The 18,387-nt window shown below is 36.6% G+C and overlaps 1 protein-coding gene across 1 annotated transcript in view; it reads left to right on the forward strand.

The window, feature by feature from the left end:
* The window catches only part of LOC115435750 (dolichyl-diphosphooligosaccharide--protein glycosyltransferase subunit STT3B-like), a 165,262-nt gene that overhangs the window by 116,634 nt on the left and 30,241 nt on the right, over positions 1-18,387 (forward strand). The window contains exons 8-10 of the mRNA XM_030158356.1: positions 6,980-7,028; positions 14,703-14,857; positions 15,157-15,368. Of these exons, the coding sequence (XP_030014216.1) occupies positions 6,980-7,028; positions 14,703-14,857; positions 15,157-15,368 (416 nt within the window). The remainder of the gene's footprint in view (positions 1-6,979; positions 7,029-14,702; positions 14,858-15,156; positions 15,369-18,387) is intronic.

Genomic DNA, 18,387 nt, shown 5'->3' on the forward strand with positions numbered 1-18,387 from the left:
CTTGCAAAAAACATTTTTTGGTAACCCAGTGTTATTTTCCAGGGAACTGGAAAAACGATGCATATTCTAAGTAAATGAATGGAGTTAAGAGATGTAGTCACAAGCCATTTTCAACACTTTTCATTGGTTAAATATTTCTAAAACCATCAGGTCAGTGTGAAGACCGATCAATAGAATCGTTTTATTGAGACCAAAAATGTACTTACAAGGTTTCTGCCCTACAGCGATGATTTTTTAAATTGTGCTGTAATATTTGGGCAGATCAGTTAGAGTTTTATGTGCGAGGGAAAGTTGTAACTCATACTTTGACAAATCCTTCTTTTCCTCTGAGGCAGCTCCAGTACTAGTTCAGAGCCAGTACTTTTTCTCCAACCACGTCTTTCTGTTTCACTTCCCAAAGAACTGGCGTAGGACAAGGAAAACTGGCACCATCTATTTACTCGACTACAACAGGGTTTTAACCAGAAATGGAAACATTAGGGACTCAGGGCGGGACTTCAGTGACCAAAAGACCAACTAAAGATCCGAGCAGCCGTAGTTTCAGGTCTAGTCTGTCCAAATGAGAGCTTCAATGAAGTCAAACCAGCAGGTGTCTGTGCAGAAGTGTCTGTTCTAAGACAAAATCCATTTTTATTCAAAGTGTAAATTTGCAAAATGCCAGTAAAAGGTCACTTTGATAATGACTGACGAGGATAAATCACTGTGAGAAAGACCGGCACAAACTGTGTGAACCGTGTAAAACATTTGCCAGTTTGAACGGGGTCAGAGCTGCGATGTAAGTAATGTTCAGCTGCACGATACTGGAAAAACAACTTTACAACATGTAGTTTTTCACTGAAACACACAGTCTCAACAGGATGACTCTGAATTTGGGAAGAAATAATGATCGGGATGTTTTTTAGCAGGGTGAATCTTTTTGTCGACACAGTTACTTGATTTTAGTCGAGATCATCCTGTCTGTCGCTAATAATTTCATACAGCTGGTGTTTATTTTCATCTCACAAGCACATTTTCATTTTTGCTGGTTTTTCACAGTCATGTTTCATCCCTTTTCTGTGAGTGAAATCAGTCAGATCACTGACAAAGTGATCAAGAGCGAGTACAATTGGCTCTGTGTTCTATTACATCAGACAGCCGATGTCAGTTTTCCTTTTGTGTCAAGCAGCAGAAAAGTTGTTTAATGACATTTTTAACAAGTACATTCTACATCGTGACTGCGCAGCCCTAAAACCCACAGCTTTTACTCATTTTATTCTGTGTTTGACGGACATGGATAATTTGCACACACACCAGGCTTGGCAATTTCAATTATTATTATTAATTTATTTATTTTACACTTTATTTCTTTCTTTCTTGGAATTCATGATTCACCCTTAATATTTCACTCATAGAAATACTCTGAAATTCAAAATTTCAACCTTAGTGCGTTATTGGAGGATATAACGACTATATTACTGTTGTGAAATTTGTCAAAAAATGTTGTTGTGTAAAAACTCAAGGTCAATCAAGGTACCATATTTGGTTCCTTACCTGTAAGTAGCAAAAAAAAGAAAAAAAAAATCTAAGAACTAAATATAGAAAATACAACAAAAATACATGTAATGTGAAAGGAACATGTATTTTAGAACAGAGTTTCTCAACCTTTTTTGAACCACGCCCCACTAAAGGCATCATGGGCCTACTAGCGTCTTCCCCATGCCCGGAAAAAATTTGTGGGGTGGGGTGGTGGTACGTAATTTTAAAAGTAACGCATCAGACCCATATGAGGAGGACGTGGTGGGTTATATAGCTCTGTAGATAAAGCTGTGAGAAAGTCAAAGTGATCACCACTCACCTCACTGCAAAAATCTAAATTCTACCAAGTGTATTTTTCAGATTTGTTGATGTTTTTGCTTGAATTAAGCAAAAAAAAAAATCTGCCAATGGAACAAGTGAAAATGATCTTGGTAAGATTTCTTGAAATAAGATTTTCAAGGTTTATTGTCTAAAAATAAGTTCTTATATCTCACTTACAAGTTACTCTTTAGGGGATTATGTGATTAGGTGGTTAAGGGGGCGGGGTCAGATGATATTGTCAGTTGAGAACCACTGTTTTAGAACATTAGAACATAACTTTTAGAACATTACAACAAAATAAGTGCTGATCCAGACCCCTGTCCACATCCACATGATCCCTCTGAACACCATTCCTTACATTAGTACCATTACTTCATGGTACCTAACAAAGCAGGTCCGCTCACTGTTCATGCAGAGGTGGACCTTACAGACCCTGGAGACCACATTGGACCTGAGATCGTTGACTCACTGTCCTCACTTGGTTAGGATTTCTATCACTGCCTTGTAATGTGTGCAGAAATTACCAAAAATAGTTACTCACCATTGGGGATGTAACGATTACCGGTATAATGATAAACCGCGGTAAAATTTCTGACGGTTAGTGTTACCGTTTAAATTCTAATTATTATGATAACCGTGTTCGATTACCGCACTCTAAAAATCACGGTGATGCTCTTCGTTTCCTGGTCAAGCAGCGACACTCCAGGCGTGTGTATGCAGTTTGTAATGTTTGGCCTCTGAAAACATGGTGGAAGGCACCTGCATGGACACAGCTCCACACTTGGGGGATAATGGGCTCCTGCAAGGACCCGGTCTGTCCGATTACGTGCACATGGACCCGGGTCCATCCCAGTGAGCGAGCACACGGACCCGGTTCGTTTGAGCGCGTGCACGGACCGGGTCCATGCTACTGTAAAACCGTCCCCCACCCCACCCCCCTGCTGCTTCAGATCCTCATCCAGCTGACAGACCTGTCCAACTCCTTTTTTTCCTCACTCAAAGAAACACTCAGGAACCGATAGGAGTCTTGATAAGGAATTGGATTGGTAAACAGAATCCACAATAACATTAATATTGATAAAATCCTATTATTTCCACCCCTGGTGCAGATATCTCTTATGGCTCATAAGGTGCTATCTTTAATGCACATTTGTATGTTTGATGTTGACAGGTTAATATTTGAACGTTTCTGTCACAGAAAGTACATTGTGTGTGTCATTTCTTTGTTTTTTGTTGTTTTTTTTCAAAATACAACTTGGTTACATTATTTCAGTGTGTGTATAAGTAGTTTTTGAACATTTTGAACACATTACAACAATACCACAATAATAACACTGGGTTACAAAAAAATGTTTTTTGCAAGTTGTCTAGGTTTTTTCAACTGAATTAGGACCATTTTGCACCACTAAATCCAAAAATGACATCTGTTTTTCTCAATCAGGTCAGGTACTTTTGCTAATTTGATTTTGAAAAATTTGATCTTCTCACAAAATATAATAATTAATACCAAAATAAGATTGGTAAGCACACTTTATGAAACTTGTGACTTGATTCCTGTTAGGTACAATGGTGTATTCAGCGCAGATGTAGCAGAATACGTCAGGCTTATTTTTGCAAGATCTTCTAGTCGAAGCCATTTCATTCACCTGTAATATTAAAAAAAACATTAATCATAAATTGGCAAAAGCAAAATCTTCAGAACTCGTTTATTGCAAGAAATATGAAAGAATTTTGTATCACATGATGTGAAAATACCCATAAATGTAAGCAAAAATGTTAAAAAGCCAATATGTAGCATAGTTCAGAAAGTTGACCTGATTGAGCAAAATTAATGTGATTTTTGGATTCAGCACACCAAAATGATCCTAAATCAGCTCAAAAAACTTAAACAATAAATGTGCTGTTGACCAGTGTAATGATAACCGTGATAATTTTGGTCACAATAACCGTAATATGAAATTTTCATATCGTTACATCCCCACTCACCATATACTGCATGTCTATAGAGGACTGCCACATCAATAACTACAGAAACTGGAATTGGTCACATGACCTCAACAGAACAGGAAGTCTACCATATTGAATCATATGTTATGTTCTGTTCATTTTTTGTGAAGTTTTTCTTTTCCCACATATTTTCTCAAACTCCTCTCATACACTTGAGTTAAATGAGTTGAAATTTGGTCAACATCACCTACAGACGCCGGCGATTAAAGGATATTAAATTGCTCTACAAAACTACCGCACATTTGATTTTACATTTTTAAATTTGTGGATTTATCATGAAACCGAAGTTGTTACACCTCACAGGTATTTAGTCCAGTCTGACTGGTTCAAGGCTTGCCCTGAAGACAAATTTTAATGATTCACCACGAGACAGGAAGTTATTACACCTGAGTCGTATTTTGACCCTCCGCACACTTTTCATGTTTAATCAGAGACTGGACCTGAAGACATCTGCGTATTATTAGTCTCATAGCATAACTGCCAAAGTCATACTTTTTTTTTCAGGTTATAACGAATGATGAAAAGGGAATCAGCAGTGTTAGGAGAGTAAAGTTACGCAGATACACACTAATACTTAAAAACTTTGATCAAATACAAAGAAGAACCCAACCGGAACCTTCAAGCCAAAGGAATAAATGTCAGGCACTGAGATGTTTCATCACTATACACAGGAAATATAGCTGAATTTGAAGTTCTGCCTCTATAGTGTATAAATAGTAAATAGTGTATGTTGAGGAAAATACACTATATAGACAAAAGTATTGGGACATGTTGAATTCAGGTGTTTCTTTTCCAACAGGGGTCTGGGATACAAAACGGTTATGATAAATGTCATAATATAGTTTTATTTTGTGACTAATATCATTCCATTGGTTAGTTTTGTTTTATCTTTGGTCCAGAGGTGGTTTTTACTTAATTTCTCTCAAGACTGTTTTTTTGTTTTGTTTTGTTTTCTCTCCATGATGATGATTTTCAACGTTCTACCACTAAATTTCTAAAATATTTTTCATGCCCTGACTGTAAATAATATTTTCCTACCACAAATAACCATCTACTTTCTTCACATCTCACTTAGGAAGAAAAATCCTCCCTTAAACCTTAAGGAAATATTAATGTTTTATAAACTATATGGACAAAAATATTGGGACACATCATGGCCACAGCTCTAAGATATCCTGTTCATGCTGATTTGAGATATAAAAGATTGAGAGATTTTTCTAACCCTTTGGTGATCGTTGAGAGATCGTTGAGCGATGGAAAAAATGGCCAGATTTCTCAAAGATGTTTCAGTGTTCTCCACGGTCTCCTCAAAGTTTTGACTTGGTCCAAAACAATCTCAACGAACGCCAAGGGAAGCAAACTCTCAACGAATGCTCAAGAAGTCCTCAACGATCTCATCAATCTCCCAGTGAGCAATCTTTCAATGAACGCCAAATTTTTCACCCCGAAGGTAGAGATGGTTGAGAGATCAATTAGGGAACGGGTACAACTATCTCGAAGGGGGTCAAAGGCACAACGAGCGCACAAGGATCTCCCAAACATTTAACACAGAAACGGCATTTTCGAGGCTTAGGAGATCGTTGAGAGATCCGTCCAATTTTCGATCGCTCAATGGTCACCCAGCGATCTCCATCCTGTGTAAAGGGTGAAGAAAGTAGATGGTTAGTCATGGCAGAAAATTATTATTTACAGTCAGAGAACGACAAATATTATCAACATGTCTGAATAATTTTGTCCATATTGTTTATGCTTCAAATAGATGTGAAAGTCAGAGGAATGCTTTGGTAAAAACGTGAAGATGTTCTACAGCAGGGGTCTCAAACTTATTTTCTTTCAGGTTCCGCATTCAGCCCGATTTGATCTCCAGTGGACCACATCAGTAAAATAATAACATAATAACCTATAAATAATGACAACTCCAAATTTTGTCTTTGTTTCAGTGCAAAAAAATCCATTAAATTATGAAAATACTTACTTTTATAAACTATCCAAACAAAAAAGATGTGAATAACATGAAAAAACTGAAATTTCTGAAGAATAGCAAGTACAATTTTAACTATATTCTGCCTCGACTTATCATTTCTACATGTGCATTTATGGATCAGATCTACAAAGACACTAAACACAGAGGAACAGGCAGAAAATTGTTCAAATTGTGCTGAATTTTCTTTAGACATTTCAGGTTGTTCATATTTGTTCAGGTTATTCACATTTAATTGTTACAGGATAGTTTTTAAATGTGTATATTTTCATAATTTAATGTTATTTTTTGCACTCAAACAAAGACAAAAATTTGAAGTTGTCATTATTCAGTGACATAATGTAATTTTTTTTTTTACATCAGAAAGAGAAGGAAAATATGGAGTCATTCTTTTTTGTAGGTTATTATGTTATTATTTTACTTGAGATTGTATTGGTCTGTTTGTGGAACCTGATTGTGGATTTTTTGCACTTTGTAAATTCATCTCACAGGCCGGATTGGAATCTTTAGCGGGCCGGATTTGGCCCCCGGGCCGCATGTTTGAGACCCCTGCTCTACAGTGTGATTGACACCCTGTGTGACTTTCCACCCAAACAGACAGTGGCTTCGGGCGCTCATACGACAGGAGACACTTAGTCGCTGTGATAAGCACTTTCACTCTAATTAAAAGATTTATCTCCCCTCCGGCAGCCTCTGAAACGCTACATGCAATACGATCGCTGTTTATGATTAGAGGCAGCCGTCCTCTGACATCACGCATCCATTTGGTGCTGAACGTACGATAACGGCACCTGCTGGCCTCGCCGTTTCGCGACGCAACGGCGGTGATTAGTTTGCGTGTCCTCATTTATCACGGTGCTGCCGAGCTGAGTGGACAGCAGGGCACGGAGAGCTCATTAAGGCCACCAATCATGTCCGCAACACACAACCGCGCACACACATTACAGAGTCGTTATATGATCGATACGTGCAGCACCAACGTTGCACACCAATTACACGTCTCAACGACGCGTGACCACACGGCTCCGACGGGCCGAGCCGCTCGCAGGTCCCCCTGTGTGGGCTGTGGAACGGATGCCAGTTTGTTTTAAATGTACTTAACAAGCACAATCTAACTGAATCCATATGGCTGCTGTGTGTGTTTTTCACCTTCAGGGTACATTGCTCCGTGGAGTGGGCGCTTCTACTCCCTGTGGGATACTGGGTAAGTCGTTAAAATTGGTGAGTTGTACTTTTTTCCACCGGATGTGAAGCTCCTTACCTCAGTACCGATAATAAATTGGCTTTAAATTAGGTACTCTAACGCCTTTAATATAAATCTTGGAAATTGTCGGAGATAAAACGGCGAGGTGAGAAATAGAGTAATTATCAGTGCAGATTTATTTCACCTCGTCTGCTGGTTCATTTAGTGTGAAGCCCAAGTTTTAATGTATTCAAGTTTAATCTCCCCTGAGAGTTAAGTAAAGAATAATATCGATAATTATTCTTTATTGTACAGAAAGTTATAATCTGTTTTTACAAAGGTAAATTGGGACATTTCAATATTTTAGTCAAACGCCAACGATACGGCGGAGACGATTATTACATAATATTTACATCTATTTATCTGGACAGAAACAGAGAAAATGTTACTGTTGTCACGCTCTTTAAATGACCTTATCTTGAGGTGTTTAACTTCTGTCAGCACCTGTCATTACAGGAGTGTCTTTGTTTCTGTAATAGGCATAAGTATTTAAACTGTGGCAAAAATTCTGTAATTCTGCCGCTTTTTGCCATCACAGTGGATCTGAAACAGTGAATGAAACAACTTTCAGCTTTAATTCAAGGATTTTAATATAAATATTGCATTAACTATGTAGGAATTACAGCTTTTTTTAATCATAGTCCATTTTCAGAGGCTTTTTCCTTTATTCAGGTTGTTCCCAGATCTTTAAAAACTCTTACATGTGTCCTAAACTAAGGCCTGAATTATCCGTAAAATTGATTATTAATCCTTAAATCTGACACTCAGATGTATTAAAAATTTCACAGACACAATACCTTATATTTGCTTTGTAAATCTTTGTACAGAGTTAGTCAAATGTGTAATTAGTGTTGATCATTTTATCCTAACGGAGATGGGAATGAGTGGAGCCTCCAACATTGGTCTATGGGTGGAGGGGTTCAGGTATGAGCTTTAGCAGCAGAAACATTAGTCCTGGACAAATGGAAACGTAAAGTTAGTGGATTGAAATACGATTAAGACTGGTTCAACACAATAACTATGAGGTCTATTGGACTGGTATTTATGTGAATATAACAACTGAAATTTGACCAAAGACGCAGAGAAAAATGTCTTAAAAAGTTATAAATTCACCTTCATCAAACTTCCAGACAACCCCTTTATGTATTATAGTGTATTTTAAGGTGTTTTTCATGTATTTTTGTGTATTTTATCATATATTTGGTATATGTTTTGTGTTCTTTAGTGTATTTTAGTGTGTTTTTTGTGCATGTTGTGGTATAATAACTCTAACAAACATGATTTAGATTGGTTCAACGCAATAAATATGAGGCCTGTTAGACTGTTATTCATGTGAATATAAGGACTGAAATTTGACCAAAGACGCAGAGAAAAATGTCTTAACAAGTTATAGATTCACCTTCATCAAACTTCCAGACAACCCCTTTATGTATTATTGTGTATTTTTGTGTATTTTAAGGTGTTTTTCATGTAATTTTGTGTATTTGATCATATATTTGGAATATGTTTTTGTGTTCTTTAGTGTATTTTAGTATGTTTTATGCATGTTGGTTTATAATAACTCCAACAAACATTGTTCAGACTGGTTCAACACAATAAGTATGAGTACTGTTGAACTGTTATTCATGTGAATATAAGGACTGAAATTTGACCAAAGACGCAGAGAAAAATGTCTTAAAAAGTTATAAATTCACCTTCATCAAACCTGCAGACAACCCCTTTATGTATTATAGTGTATTTTAAGGTGTTTTTCATGTATTTTTGTGTATTTTATCATATATTTGGTATATGTTTTGTGTTCTTTAGTGTATTTTAGTGTGTTTTTTGTGCATGTTGTGGTATAATAACTCCAACAAACATGATTTAGATTGGTTCAACGCAATAAATATGAGGCCTGTTAGACTGTTATTCATGTGAATATAAGGACTGAAATTTGACCAAAGACGCAGAGAAAAATGTCTTAACAAGTTATAGATTCACCTTCATCAAACTTCCAGACAACCCCTTTATGTATTATTGTGTATTTTTGTGTATTTTAAGGTGTTTTTCATGTAATTTTGTGTATTTGATCATATATTTGGAATATGTTTTTGTGTTCTTTAGTGTATTTTAGTATGTTTTATGCATGTTGGTTTATAATAACTCCAACAAACATTGTTCAGACTGGTTCAACACAATAAGTATGAGTACTGTTGAACTGTTATTCATGTGAATATAAGGACTGAAATTTGACCAAAGACGCAGAGAAAAATGTCTTAAAAAGTTATAAATTCACCTTCATCAAACCTGCAGACAACCCCTTTATGTATTATAGTGTATTTTAAAGTGTTTTTCATGTATTTTTGTGTATTTGTATCTTAGCATATTTTTGTTATATACAGGGGTTGGACAAAATAATGGAAACATCTTCACCTCAAGATGATAATGCCCCAATCCATACAGCTAGAATTGTTAAAGAATGGCATGAGGAACATTCTAATGAAGTTGAGCATCTCGTATGGCCGGCACAGTCCCCAGACCTCAACATTATTGAGCATTTATGGTCAGTTTTAGAGATTCAAGTAAGACGTCGATTTCCACCGCCATCGTGTCTAAAAGAGTTGGAGGGTATTCTAACTGAAGAATGGCTTCAAATTCCTTTGGAAACAATTCACAAGTTGTATGAATCAATACCTCGGAGAATTGAGGCTGTAATTGCCGCAAAAGGCGGACCTACACCATATTAAATTATATTTTGTTGATTTTTTAAGGTGTTTCCATTATTTTGTCCAACCCCTGTATTTTTGTGTTCTGTATTTTAGCATATTTTTTGTGCATGTTGGTGTATAATAACTCCAACAAACATGGTTAAGACTGGTTCAACACAATAAGTATGAGTACTGTTGAACTGTTATTCATGTGAATATAAGGACTGAAATTTGACCAAAGACCCAGAGAAAAATGTCGTAAAAAAGTTATAGATTCACCTTCATCAAACCTGCAGATATTCTCTTAATGTATTTTGGTGCATTTTGGTCTATTTTAAAGTGTTTTTTTTATGTATTTTTGTGCATTTAAGTGTATTTTAGCACATTTTTGGTATATAGTTTTGTGTTCTTTCGTGTATTTTTTGCGCATGTTGGTGAATAATAACACCAACAAACATGGTTAAGACTGGTTCAACACAATAATAATGAGTACTGTGAAACTGTTATTTATGCAAATGTAAGGTCTTGAAAAGGCACAAATTTGGCTTCATCCAACCTGCAGATAAGTTATTTGTGTGTTCCAAGGTTTATTACAAATATTTAGTTCTTGAGTGGAATATATAAGTTCTCATGCTCCTTAGGCATAAACAGAACAGAAAAAGACAATGAAATCCAATTATTTGTATGAGAATTAACAGTCAACTAATTATCCTGATGGCAACAACTTACACAAAACTGCAAACCATGAATTTCAGTCTTGTCTCAGCTTTTCCAGCTACCAAAATACTATTTTATATCGGAGCAGTGAGTCAGTCATCCCGTCACTCAGCCCCGTCATAAAATCCTAAACAGATAATGCTCCTTTTCTTCCCTCGCAGATCTGGGCTTACAGAAAACTGCCAGACTGCAGCATCAGCTGTAAAACTCTCAAACTCTCACCACATTTATGAGCACATACATGTGTGTGTTTTCGTGCACACGGCTCAGCGCTCTTCGGTGTGTGTCGGAGTGTGTTTGATGGAAGCCAGGTTTTGCTGCAGTGCAGTAAAAGCGAAGGGTCAGCCGTGGACCTGAGATAACTGACATCAGCCAAACTTGATTTTCTCTCCCAGAGTCAGATCTCTCTCCTTCACTGTCAATAAGACGTGGATGTGAGCGTCGTGCAGGGTTTTAGTGGTTTCCTGAGTCTTAAAAGGTATTGGATTGAAGCTCCAGAAGGCAGGAGTCAGGTGGGAAAATGTCAGAACTGAAAATACACATCAAACCCTATGAAAGGAAAAATACTGCCTCCTGAAACTTTGCCTTGAAACTTTCTGCCTAAATCTACGGCAAAGGGATTTCGATTTTATTAATCACTTTTCCCTCAAGTTGTGATTGTAAATGTTACACTAATTGATAGTATTTTTCTTGTAATTTGCGCCACACAGATGGATTTTAGAACCAACATCATTCATATTTCGGGGGACGCTCAGAGTAATGAAGAGGGGAATTGCAAATTGAATGAAAATTGGGTATCCAACAACGGCATGGATGAAACTGCTGCCAGACGTATAAATATAAATGTACATGAGGCATGGTGTATTCTACTGTGGGAGTGTTTCAGACTTGGCATGAAGGGAATGGAGGCAGTGGAACACCACAAGCGGAGTGAGAAACCGAACTGCCAAGTCAACCCAGTAACAGATGCCAAACTGTGGCAGAATCATAACAGATAGAGGCAGGATTGATGAAATCCTGCAGATTCACACCACAGCTGGAGAAAAAGAGTTACTAACTAGCAGGGGATGCAGTCCTGTGATGTGCAATAGATGAGCTGCTCAGAGTTGGAGTTCTCAGCCAAATGTTTTTACAAATCGCTCATGATTTTCCACTCTGGGATGAGTTCTTTTTTTGAACATAAAAACATTTGAATATTGATTAACTTTTTTCGCTGGACCAGAAATTGTTGCTGTGAACATTTGGGCAAAATTGTCCAAATGTTTGTCATTACTGTCGGTGTTTAAGGAGAAGATACTGGCACAACTTCACCGATTTCCAAGTACGTGACGGAGGGAATCTAACTACAGGCCAAGAACTCCAGCAGCATTTGTATAGAAGGACTTTATTTTACTCTGAGTATTAGAAATGGTATCAATAGAAGTTGCCTCTACTTGATATTAGGTTTCTAAATGGTGATGCTAATATCTCAGAAAATAAAAATGACAAAAAAAACCAGCTAATTTGTAAGGAGTTCAATGATTTCAGTGCAAATTTAGAAGCAAAAAAACAAACTATTATGTCACAGTAATGCATGTAAAGTAAAATATATAGAAAAACAGTTATGAGCTATAAGGGATTGTTAAATATTTAAATATAGCAATGGTCTGAGAACTCCTAAAAGATTGTTCGACCACTTATTTAGCAACATAAATTAAAGTCATAAAATGTCATTCAAATGTAAACATGTAATGTGTGCAGTAACCACGTTTACATCATTAACTTGCACAATGTTCTGTGTTTTTTATATTAGATGTGCACTATTATTAACAATAGAATAACATTATGATCTTCTACTGTTGAAAATTAAATATCAAACATTATTCCACAGATTAAATCATACATCACCATGTCTAATCAGCCCTATTTCAGATGTTTATTTCTACGTTCATTGCTTCATTACTCTTAGTTTGAAGTTTATTCATGCATATTTATTATTCAGGTGTTTAGTTCTATGGGTGTTTAGTTCAGTAATTATCCAGTTTCTAACAAAGTCACACATGGTTAATTTCAGATGTGGATTATGTGTTTTCAGTGTCAGCAGTTTTTGGGAAAGGCCAAGTATAGATGACTTCACTGTGCTTCAAAGTGGTCTTAAAAAAAAAAAAATTAGTTGACCATAAAAAGCCTTAAACACAACATGTGCTAAGTCATAGGAAACCTGTCCGATAACAATTACAGTCATTAATATGACCTTTTCTGTTTTTTTTTTTTGTTTTTTTTTGTTTTGTTTTTTTTAAATATATTGGTTTATTTAACAGGGACATTGTACATTCATTCATATTGCTGTAAATGCACCAGTTGCCTAATGGATTTTTTTCATCTGCAGTCCTTGGACAGATGTTAAATTGTCACCTTAAAAGGTAGCACAAGATTGTAAACATGCAACTTAAAAACAAAGTTTAAAATACTGAAACACAGTCCTTTTTAAAAGTAGAAAAAAATAGATATTCAAAACAGGGAAACTTGAACAAATTCTACAATAAATGGAAACCGTTTATGGAATTTTTTTTTTTTTTTTGAGACAATGTAATTCTGTTGGGTTTCTGTAAATTGACTTAGAGTCTGGTTTTGACCAACTCTATATATAAAATGTCAAGAGATAACTTTTTTTTTGTGATCTGGCGCTATATAAATAAAATTTTGATTGATTGAGTGATTTAATTGGTTTTCCCCTGTAAGTTGCTTTGGAAAAAAGCGTCTGCCAAATGCGTAAACATAAACATAAACATAATTCCCTTCCCCCTTTTTTGTCTTTTATTTATTTCTTTATTTTGATTTTTTCTCATGTTTTTGTGACCAGTTTCATTATTTTACACAGACTATGTCTTATTATTCTTTTCATTGTATTGTCTGTCAGGTTTCATTGTTGTTTGTTCTTAAAAAAATGCAAATCTATATCTCATGGTGTATACAAACATGGTAAATGTTGACATCAGTGTGCCCTGGTATATGTACGTACTTTTGTTTCCTCTTGTATACACCAATAAAAAATATGAAACAGAAAATACCGAAACACAGACAAGTACAATACAAGTTTGGCAATACAAAAATTTACAATTAATAACACATCAGCCAAAGTAAGTTAAAAAAAAATTAAACCATTAAAATACAGTTGGCACTTAGACATATTAAAAAAATAGAACAGAGACAGGACTAAAACACTTCTAATGTTGGCAGCTCCAATTATTACTGTACCCAAGATTCTGTTGGATTCTGTAAATTGGCTTGAGTCTGGTTTCGACCAACTCTATATGTAAAGTGTCAGGAGATAAATTTTGTTATGATGTGGTGCAATAAAAATATAATTTGACAGTTTTTAGATTCATTTTGAACTCATTATAAGATGATAGTCTCGTCTGTGTTTGTAATACAGGGTGGGGAAGCAAAATTTACAATGAACATTTAGTTGTTTTTTCTCAGCAGGCATTACGTCAATTGTTTTGAAACCAAACATATACTGATGTCATAATCATACCTAACACTATTATCCATACCTTTTCAGAAACTTTTGCCCATATGAGTAATCAGGAAAGCAAACATCAAAGAGTGTGTGATTTGCTGAATGCACTCGTCACACCAAAGGAGATTGCAAAAATACTTGGAGTGTCCATAAAGACTGTTTATAATGGAAAGAAGAGAATGACTATGAGCAAAACTATTACCAGAAAGTCTGGAAGATACTATTAAAGAAGAATGGGAGAAGTTGTCACCCCAATATTTGAGGAACACTTGCGCAAGTTTCAGGAAACGTGTGAAGGCAGTTATTGAGAAAGAAGGAGGACACATAGAATAAAAACATTTTCTATGATGTAAATTTTCTCGTGGCAATTCTCATGACTTTCAATAAACTAATTGGTCATACACTGTCTTTCAATCCCTGCCTCAAAATATTGTAAATTTTGCTTCCCCACCCTGTACTTCAAATCAAAGTTTATTTCTATAGCACTTTACAACAACGTAAAGAAGCCCAAAGTGCTTTCCATCTAAAACCATGATTAAATTATAAGATAGAAACAGGTTAATCAAGTACCATAAATATGCATAAAACAATAAGACACAACACACAATGATAAAAGAGACCACAGAGTAAAACCTAATAGTGTCTCAGTGCTAAGGGTTAAAAGCCGGTCTAAACAGGTAAGTCTTTAATACTTGCAGTATAACAACGTCCTCTCTCATTTCTCCACAGCTACGCCAAGATCCACATCCCCATTATTGCGTCAGTGTCGGAGCACCAGCCCACCACCTGGGTCTCCTTCTTCTTTGACCTCCACATCCTGGTCTGCACCTTCCCAGCAGGCCTTTGGTTCTGCATCAAGAACATCAATGATGAGCGCGTGTTTGGTAAGAACAGTTTATCGAGAATCGTCGCTTTAGTTCCTCTTACGTACTCATTTTAATTTTTTGCTTGGATAAAACCGCACATGCACCCGCTCATATTCCTCTAGTTATAGTGTTTGAGTTCCACGTCACTGCCACAGCAGAGCAGAGAGGCACTGAACTTCTAATACGACCCGACAGCGTTAAATTGAACTAAACTGAACACATTAGCTGATATTTTAGTGACATTAACCTCGTCATGCTTGGGTGTGAGCGTCCCGACCACCTGTAACCTCCTCCGTCTCTGTACTTCCTGTCTGCAGTGGCCTTGTACGCCATCAGCGCCGTGTACTTCGCCGGCGTCATGGTGCGTCTGATGCTCACGCTGACCCCGGTGGTGTGCATGCTGTCGGCCGTGGCCTTCTCCAGCGTCTTCGAACACTACCTGGGCGACGACATGAAGAGGCAGAGCCCGCCGGCAGAGGACAGCAGCGACGAGGACGACAGAAAGAACGCCGGCAACCTCTACGACAAGGTCAGGGGTCATAAGTTTATACTTCTTCCTACTCCTTTTCGACCGTGCAAAATTCAGACTTGCACGTACTTGAAGATAGATTCTGTTCATTTAAATGTTTTTTTTTTTTTTTTGTCTCAATTTGCTTTGTTTTATGTTATTTTGTTTCTTTGCATGTTCAAAATAAATAAATAGTTAACAGATGACAAGATGAACGTCATTAGCCTTAAGGTCAGGGGTCATCGAGTGCATTTGTATTAGTAATCAGTAATTATCTTACATACCGCTTAAGAAGAGATCGACCCATTAGGATATTTTACAAACATTAGCTGAATTTAGCTCAGATTTTTATCCATCAGCGACTGAACTAGAGTTATACCCAGGCTCATTAGACCTTCCAGACGAATTTTTCTCTGCATTTAACCTTTCATAAGTGATTCATTACTATTTTCTCTCCTGTACATTTTGTATTTTTCAGTAAAAATCTAGTATTTTCTAGTATTTAATAATACATGGTGTTCAATTTAGATTAGGTTAGATTAAATTATATTATTTTAAATTACATTAGATTAGATGTAATGGTATTTCTTTGTTCATTTGCTAAAGATATCAACAACAAGGGAAGGCCAAAAAAAAAATAAGGGGACTAGCACAAAAGTCCCAATTGACGAAGCCAAAAAATAAATAAATAAATAAAAAAGGTTAGATTAGATAGAGCCTTATTGATTCTTTGGGCAGAGCCCTCAGGAAATTGAGGTTCCAAAAGCAGCACAAGAAAATATGAATAACAATAACTATAATTCAATTCTATTCTTAGAGCCCAGTATCACAACAAAGTCGCCTCACAGGGCTTTACAGAAATTGTTGAATTGATTAAAAAAAAAAAAAAAAACACAATGAAAATATACAAACAGTCAAGTAATCAGTTAGTAAACAGTCGGTGAAGCAAATGGATCAATGTCTCGGGCATCCTCCATCCTTAGAGTCTCCATCTCAGCAAGGAAAAACTCCAAAAAAACCCAGTGGGAAAAAAAGAAACCTCAGGGAGAACCACAGTGAAGGAGAGATCCACTGCCATGGACGGACAGGCTGTAGATGAGACCAGGACTGACCCACATCCATTTGCTGATGTAATTCTAGTCTGTGGGGATGCAGTAGGGTGGGGGTATATGCAGACTGCTGAGGGGGTGCGTCTGGTGAGGGTGAGGGGGTCCATCCAGACTGGTGAGAGTAAGCGAGGAGGTCCATATAAAAACAACAGTGAAAAAACAGACAATTGCACATTAGAAAGTACGAGTAAAAACAGCAAATAATGAAGTAGTTTTAATAATAAATAGTAATAAGTAACTAATTATGTTATAAAACCAGTGTTTTTCAACCGTGGGGTCACCTGAAATTTCTAGTAGTTGATAATAAAAAAAACCAACAAAGACATTACTAATAAAAATTATATGGTGAGTTGACAGAGACAATCCCAATCCATAAAAGGCATGACAAACTGTGAGTCTGAAACTGCAGCACTGTGGTTCTGTTTATCTGTCAAATGTTCATTGTGGTCTGTTTCAAATGCTGCAGCTCTTTCATAATTCATAGTTTCAGTTCTTGTTTGTTCAGTATTAATTGTCCTCCTTGTAAATCCAAGCTGGACTGACCAAGGAAAATCATATTCTCACTTTGTGCAGTAATCTACACCTGGATTTACAGCCTCCATCCAGAATAATATACATTATGTCGACTAAATGTCGTCTAAAATTAGCATTTATTTGCAACATAATAGAGTAAACTATTACATAATCAAAAACATTAATTTTAGTGAAAACAAAAAAAAAAAAGGTCTCTGTTTTGAATGTCTGGGGCCGACAGAAATTTGTGACGTTAAAATTTTGGCAATGAGCCAAAAAAGGTTGGGAACCACTGAGAGAGAGAGAGAGAGAGAGAGAGAGAGAGAGAGAGAGAGAACATATTGTCATCAGAAATTGGGGGTAGGAGTACATAAGTTTTTACTTCTTCCTACTCCTTTTCGAGCACGTATAATTTCATTTCATTAGTTTTATTATTTATTTACTTATTTAGTTGTTTGTTTGCTTATCAATCATTTATGTACCAGTACTTGTTACGCCCTAGTCTAGGGGTAAAAAAAAAGGCATAACATAAAATGACTCCCCACTCGATTCCCACTCCCAAGGAAGACCGTGACAAATAATGTTAAATTAAAACCGAGCAGCAGTTTAATTAATGTAGGGTGAGCAGTGACAAAAATAACAAACAAAACCAAGTCAATCACTCTGTACTTCCCTAATAAAAATAAAAGAACAAAAAATACACAGGACTAACCTGGCCTCCTAACTCAAAAACAGGAGAAAATGTGATGAAAATAAAATTGACTTCTCACCCTAAACAAGTGCTGCGGTGTCCATAAACTATTTACAATGTGCATAAATACAGAATTCAAAATGTTGAAACTCACTCTCTCTAATGATGCGAAACTGGCGGCGTTAGTTGGGAGCAAGGCGAGGGCGAGGAGCGGGGCTGGGTTGTCGACAGGCGGTTTTAAAGGCGGACTCTGTCTTCCTCCACCAATTAGCGGCCCGTGCGCTCCAGGCTGGCCAATCCCCAGGACGCATGTTCCACCAATCCAATACAGCCACCTGGACTGAAACACACAAACATATATAGACAAATACACCACTGGCCCTCTACAGGCCAGGGTGGGATAACAGGACAAATTACAGATACACATATATGACCTCAGGGTTGTAACAGATAGATAGATAACATATCGTCATCAGAAATCAGAAATTGGGGGTAGGAGTACAGGGTGGGGAAGCAAAATTTACAATATTTTGAGGCAGGGATTGAAAAACAGTGTATGACCAATTAGTCATGAGAATTTATTTGCCACAAGAAAATGTCCATAATAGAAAATGTTTTTATTCTATGTGTCCTCCTCCTTTCTCAATAACTGCCTTCACACGTTTCCTGAAACTTGCGCAAGTGTTCCTCAAATATTGGGGTGACAACTTCTCCCATTCTTCTTTAA

This window comes from Sphaeramia orbicularis, chromosome 16, assembly GCF_902148855.1.
Source record: "Sphaeramia orbicularis chromosome 16, fSphaOr1.1, whole genome shotgun sequence".
In the NCBI taxonomy this organism is placed as follows: domain Eukaryota; kingdom Metazoa; phylum Chordata; class Actinopteri; order Kurtiformes; family Apogonidae; genus Sphaeramia; species Sphaeramia orbicularis.